The 6,665-nt window shown below is 39.7% G+C and overlaps 1 protein-coding gene across 1 annotated transcript in view; it reads left to right on the top strand.

Moving 5' to 3' along the window:
• Positions 1-1,202: 1,202 nt before the first annotated feature.
• The window catches only part of ZC3H14 (zinc finger CCCH-type containing 14), a 31,676-nt gene continuing 26,213 nt past the window's right edge, over positions 1,203-6,665 (top strand). Inside the window, exon 1 of the mRNA XM_009884551.1 lies at positions 1,203-1,244. Coding sequence (XP_009882853.1) covers positions 1,203-1,244 — 42 coding nt within the window. The remainder of the gene's footprint in view (positions 1,245-6,665) is intronic.

Raw genomic sequence — 6,665 nt, 5'->3', positions numbered from 1 at the left:
GGGGGAACCAACAAACAACAACCAAGCAAAAAACCACAACAAAACAACCACCCGCCTCCTTTTATTTTCGGGCTGGTATGTATTAGTAGCACAGTTTGATAGGCGGGATTTGATTTCTGAAGAGTCTCAGAGTTATCGGACAGGAATAACGTGAGGATATCCATTTATTTGGGAGCGCGGGGGGGGGGGGGGGGACTGGAAATTGGAAGGAGTGCACCTGTTTTTAAACTCAAAGGTATAGCTATAAACAAATAGATAGCAGCATAGTACTTGCACATTTATATACACACCTAGAAACTTAATGTTATTCTACACAATCACAAACTCTTCTGGCTGAAAATCTCTTATCAGACTCCCTATTCCCTTGTAAACAGCACGGCAAACAAGAAAGGGAGGTGGAAAAGCACTAAAAGCCTAAAATGGGGAGAAAGAGGAGGCAGCATGGCATTTTTCCTCGATGACATCTTTGCAACCCTACTCCAGGGAATGACCATAAGCGTACTTCATGACCACGTTTCTCATATTCTGAAAGCAGTTCGACCATTCTACGCAATGCCCATCCTCAACAGATGACCACCAAAAATCTTAATCGAATCAAAAAAAACCTAACCCAAACACTAATTTATTTTTGGGTGCAGCAGCAGAATAAATAACAACTAATAGCAACAGGTTTCCCTGCAAAATTTAGGGATATGTGGGGACTCCTCACTTTATTACTCTCTCTGCACTTTGATCCTTCCAAATCCTGCCTCCCCGGAGCAGCATGCAGGGAATGCTCTATAGACAGAACCTTTTAGTTTCCTGCCCACTGCCAGCAGAATCTCGCACTGGGTTTATTCCTGGCAGAGAAACTTTTGGCTGACTGAACTCAGCCCACGTCCCCAGGGCCTGTTTTCCAATACATTCTGTGCACAGTTACACACTTTCTTCGGTGCTACAGCAATGAGAAAAAACAACTTACTCATCTTTTTGAGAGCTGCAGTCAGAAGTGCAGTGCTGTTTTAATCTCAGTTATTACGCAGTACCAATATGGAACACATTCAAACTTCTATGCCCCCATCAGGCTGTTAGAAAAGTATTCTAAGGGCATAGAAAAAAAAAAAAATTAAAAAAATCACTAATCAGAGGCTGACCTGACAGGTGAAATTCCCAAACCATCTAATGCTGATATGAGGCAATCTCAGACTTTCAATTATTTCACTATGCAGACAGGTAGAAACACAAGCATAGCGAGGAAGTTTAGAGCAGAATTTTCAGAACGTGCCAGGAGCGCTCTTCAGGTTATAATCTGTTGTTTGCATTTATTGCTCTACTGAAAACTTACTCTAAATAATTTCATTTTAATTCGGTACAAATCGGACATGATCTTCATTACTTCTGAAAAACATTTATAACAAGGAAAACTTAAGTAACTAACTTCCAGTCCATGTCACAAAAGACCCAACTCCAAAAAAATAATTCCTGTCATATAAATTAACATTGTAGAATAAAGGCAAGTTTGATGAATAATACTGAGGCATCATTCAGTAACTTATACTGCTGGCCATGTGTATTTCTTGCAAACACAGCTGCGCTGGTTTTAGTCAGCAGCTGTGCGTTCTGCAATGCTAAGTGCTCTCATATTTGCCTTATGCATTACTTGAAACTGAGACACATCTGCACTGTTATAAAGCTACTTCAGCAAAAAGGAACTATATACTGCCAGGAGTTACAAATCCAATTGACAGCCTCTTCACTAATAAGACTTTATTTAGCAAGCCTGGGATTTTCACGCAACAGCTAAAAATGTCTTTAAATGGCCAAACTTTGTACATTTATATTTCAACACAAACATCTAGTTTCAAAAATGTTGTATTAGAATTTCAGCAACATGGCCATGACTGACACAAGATTATTGAGGACTGTGGTATCTTTCTCCTTTACCTACACCTCCTGCTCCCCCCTCAATAATTTGCATTTTACTTTACAAAGATCTTTTGAGCAGCCTGCATGAATGACAGCACACAAAATAAAACTGCAATATACAGTGCCAAAAAAGCGTTCCTATTATTTCAAATGCTTAAAATACATATATTTATTTCAGAAATATTTGGGGAGCCAAAAAAAACCCAGAATACTCCACCCTCCCCTTGTTTTACTGGTTAATCTTTGACATGACTCTTGGACTGAAAAAGCAGCAGTAAGTGCATATCTCAAACCTCCCCTACCTCCAGACGCACAGTGCTACAGCCTTTACTTTTCAAAAAGTAAATGCTTGAAACTCCTCAGCCTTAGGGAGCACAGCAGAGAAGATCACCCACTATTATTTTCACTGCCTGATGTTTTCCCCTTACCTTTTGCAGCGATCCAAAGACACCGAGTCTCCTTTCACATACGTGTAGCCGAAAAAAACCCACAGCACTCCAAGACTCTTTCTCCCGGAGCCATCTCATCGGTATTCCTCAGGAACTGACTTACTGTGTTCCTCTTCTCCGAAACAGCTGCTATCTCGGCTAACCCACCTTCTTCTCAGATCACTCATAGTGAAAACATTCCTCACTTCCTGTCTCAAAAAACTTGCTCTGGATATCATTCCACTGGGTAAAGAGCTGGGGGTGGAAGAAAATATTACAACAAAATAAAACCTGTGCCAGCCAGCTTTTCAGGCAGCCTCTTGCATGTGACACTGCGCTGCATGAGCACAAACTGCGTTCTCGGGAATATTTTCAAATCGCCCGTCTCTCTGTGCCTCTGTGTGTGTGCATTTAATTTCTTTTCCTGGAGGCGTTCCCCTCGCTCTATCCATGCGGAAGGATACGCTGAAAGAATTAAAGCGAAGGCCCGTATGCTTGTAGCCCATTACCTCAGAGAGTTGGAATGCCTGGCAGGGAGAATGTCAGCAATGAACAGCTGCTTCTCTGGCTACAGGGGCATTACAGAAATAGGGGTTACAACAAATAGCAGGCAATCCTTGCTTTTTTTAATCATATGATCATTTATTTTAAGCCTTTCCAATTAAGGCAAATCTCTTACCAAAAAAATCTGTTGGTCTTATTTTCACGCAGCTTGGAAATATTTTCAAGGTTCTATACCAAATGACCTATGCACATACATTTATGTCTGCAGCTAAAACCAAAAGTCATTGAAAAGTTTCAGCTGTTGGTAATATACACAGCAAGAAAATGCAGATTAAAGACTGATCTTTCAGCCCTTGCCTGGACTTAAAACTCCCAAAGGCATCAGTAGAAATCATGTCCTTAATAACAACTGTCTTAGCAAGCATTGAATGCATATTGATTAAGTAATATTGTGTTTAACCAATGCAAACATTATATAAGAGGCTGCACTCCAGTCCCATAAATATATGGAAATGTCTCTGTGTGTGTGCACACATGTGCGTGTGAAATCAGCAACTGTTGTATACAATGTGGAATTTTATGGCTCTTCACATTGCGTGAACCAGGCCAAAGTATATACAAATTTGAAACAGGTCAGGGATGAGGAAAAAGGTAAAGTGAGTATGTGAATGCCTACTCATGAGTAAAACTTAGAAAGTGTTTTGGTAATATAAAGTGCACAAACATGCTACCGTCTGAGCAGGTCTAACCTGCAGATCTGCTATGAAAATAGCATGTTACTCAGGAGGGCGCTAATCTCTGCTGAAATATGTAGCTAATTTTGTACTATGATGAATTCTTCTGAGTTATTTCTCTTAGACACAACAGGCTTTCCTCTGATCAAGGGAATAGCTCTTTTTCCCTCCCCCATACATCAGCCATAGTTAGGATGAGCAGTCCATAAGCCAAGGAAAGAACTCATTCAGGGGAATTTTACATTGAGTAAAATAAACTAACTTTGAAATAAACTAAGTGGATACACTTTTTTAATGGTATCTGCTACAGGCCAGAACTATGATTAGTTGACAGAGAAAACTGACCAATACAATGCATGACAAATCCAAGCCATGAAAATCCACCGTAACAGAGGCAACCCTTCCTATTTCTAAACAATGCATACTGGAAACAAGGTCTTAATTCTCTTATCTGTCACATTTCCTATTCTAAATCTTGATCACACCCATTTCCTGCCTGATTCCCTGCCTAGAAGTTGCATTTATTAGAGTTTTGTTACTTTCCATAGTTATTCCTTACTTTCTGTCTTTGCGCTTATATTACAGACAACACATCATCTTAAAAGAGACAGGACATTGTCAATATGCTCCTCTGTAGCTTACATTTTCTCTTTTTGGAGCTCATCAAACTTATTCCTGAATTAATTTTTTTCTGCTGCTTCCTATAAGCCCAGTTTGTATCCTAACTTGGTGTTTTTCTGCACTTACTCCATTTTGCCCTTGCTCATTTTGTGCCTCATCAGCTCTCCTTTTTTTACCTGCTTCACTCCAACTATCAACTGTAATAAATAGGACAAAGAGACAAGGGATCCATGAACGTGTAATGAACTCTGATAAAGATACATCGATAAGACATAGAGTGATTGCCTCAGGGCACTATACAGTGCTTTGGCTTCTCCCCTTTAAACCCTGGTCAACACTCATGACACGCATGGGTAGAAACACCCGCATCTTTTGCTCTACTTTTTACTCTCTTGTTGAAGATTATAGGAGGAAAAGACTAATATGCTACAGCTGAAGGTTGCAGCCCTTGTTCTCTAAGTACAAAGAAAAGTGGCTGCGCATTGGGTTGAATACTGCCTGCCCTTAGTGGAACAGGGATAAACCTCCTTTGTTCTCATTGACATCTTCCTTCTGGAACAGTTTTGATTCTTTTTCCATCCTGGTTCAAATGCGTGATTGCAGTTGAATATATCAGCCAACGGGGTGAAGGTTGACGCAAGTATTCACCTTGTTCCGATTCTGGGAACTCTGTCCAGCATCAGGTCTTTGCACTGACTAATGGTAAGACAGAAGGTTGGAAGTGAACCAAGCAGGAAGCAGAATCAGTTGCCCTTCAGGCAGGAAAGCAGTATGCATGTATATACTCCTCAGCCTAGTGCAGAGTTAGCCGTTTGTAATGAAAAACACAGGCAGGATAATCCAGAAACTACTAGTTAAAGGGGCATTCCCAGGATGCTGAAACAATGAAGAAGTCATGTGGAAAAGTATCTTGATTTACTCACTAGCCATGCGAAATAGCGACTCCATGAACTGAAAAGTCAGAATACCTCTGATTCTACATGTCACTCTTAAAGCTGTTCTCTGAACAAATTCACTTTATTCATCACTTTCATGCTTTGGTTCTCTGTCTGAAGCCTCCCTGGTTTTTCGTCGTTCCATTTCTTATTTGTGAAAAAGCAAGAGATAGCTTCATTATATGTTTCTTGATGGTATTGGAGAGAATGGAAGGTGCTAAAATAATGAGCATACAATATGTCTATTACATGCTTGAAGCCTGAAATGTCACATTTGCAAGATTCATTTTTACTTATAAGGCACTGTAAAATGTTGAACCATGTTCTGCTAAGTAACTAATTAGGTTATAGAATTTTCCTAGACAAAAACAGGCAGTTTACCTACACGTAACGCAGTGTTGAACTTGAAGCAATGAGCTCCTGTTGTTATTCACACAGGATACGTTTTTTTTTTAAACACAGTATTTCTTTCCAAGGTAAATCAGTTGGTTATGAAATGAACTCCTATTTCTGTCCTACAATTATTCTTCTTGTTCCAATTATAAAGTAATACAACTTATTTGAAATCTTAAGAGAGCAAAATGTGTCTCTTGAAGATTAAAATGGAATGTTGTAATTAAACTGTTACTAGTTGTATCTCACTGTAACACCACTGTATTATAAGTACAGTCAGGCAGAAAGCTCAGATCATTAGCAATAATTAGTCTAGGCTATCTCTGTGATGTTTGGTTTATATTAGGAGCAGTGATGCAGGAAGAGATTAATACAGCTGTTAACTACAACGCCTGGAGTTTATTTTACCCAGTGGCATTACTTGTAAAAGACCTTTTATCTGTAGGCTGGGCTTTCTAGAACGCTACTACTCACTAAATCAGCCGACGTGAAGCCGGGAGACTGGTGCAGAAGATAAACCGTGTGGCTCAAACATGACATCCACATAGTTCTTCCTCCCTCTGCAACTGATCCCTTGTAGCAATAAGACTAGTAGATGCAGCAACCTCTTTGTAAGAAAAACAAAACAAAAACCCCCAAACAAGTTGGTTTAAAGCTTCTTATCAGTCTAATGTGGGGTCACACAACTAAAATTTAATAGTATAATACTTTTATAGTATAGCTGTAGTACGGCATTAGAAGTTACTTTGATACTTTGTGTATTCCCATACCATAATATATTTGGTTTTAACAAATAGATATTTAAATCTTCAATTTTTGTACTTTTTAGGAAGGAGCACTAATAGTAAAATAACCTTGTAGTTAATCTTATGGTATTCATACTTACCTTAAGCCATGTGGCAGGGCTTTATAAACCACTTCTATAAAAACCAGGAATGAAGAAAGAGGCAACTTTAAAAAAGCTGAATGTGACACTTGACTAATTAAGAGCAGACCCTCTGACACGCAACTATTTAGAAATACGCTAAAAGATACATTTATTTTCTTTACTCTAGGGCCGGACTCCCGAGCGCGTCGTGGCTCCCCAGTGCCTGCCGAGCAGGAGAGGCCGCAGCCACCGCGCTCAGCAGCAGTTTGCGGTGAGG

The sequence above is a fragment of the Charadrius vociferus genome, unplaced genomic scaffold (assembly GCF_000708025.1).
Source record: "Charadrius vociferus isolate BGI_N301 unplaced genomic scaffold, ASM70802v2 scaffold300, whole genome shotgun sequence".
NCBI classification, from domain to species: Eukaryota; Metazoa; Chordata; class Aves; order Charadriiformes; family Charadriidae; genus Charadrius; species Charadrius vociferus.
The sequence above is the reverse complement of the archived record's forward strand: the minus strand, read 5'-3'. Positions and strand labels throughout refer to the sequence as shown.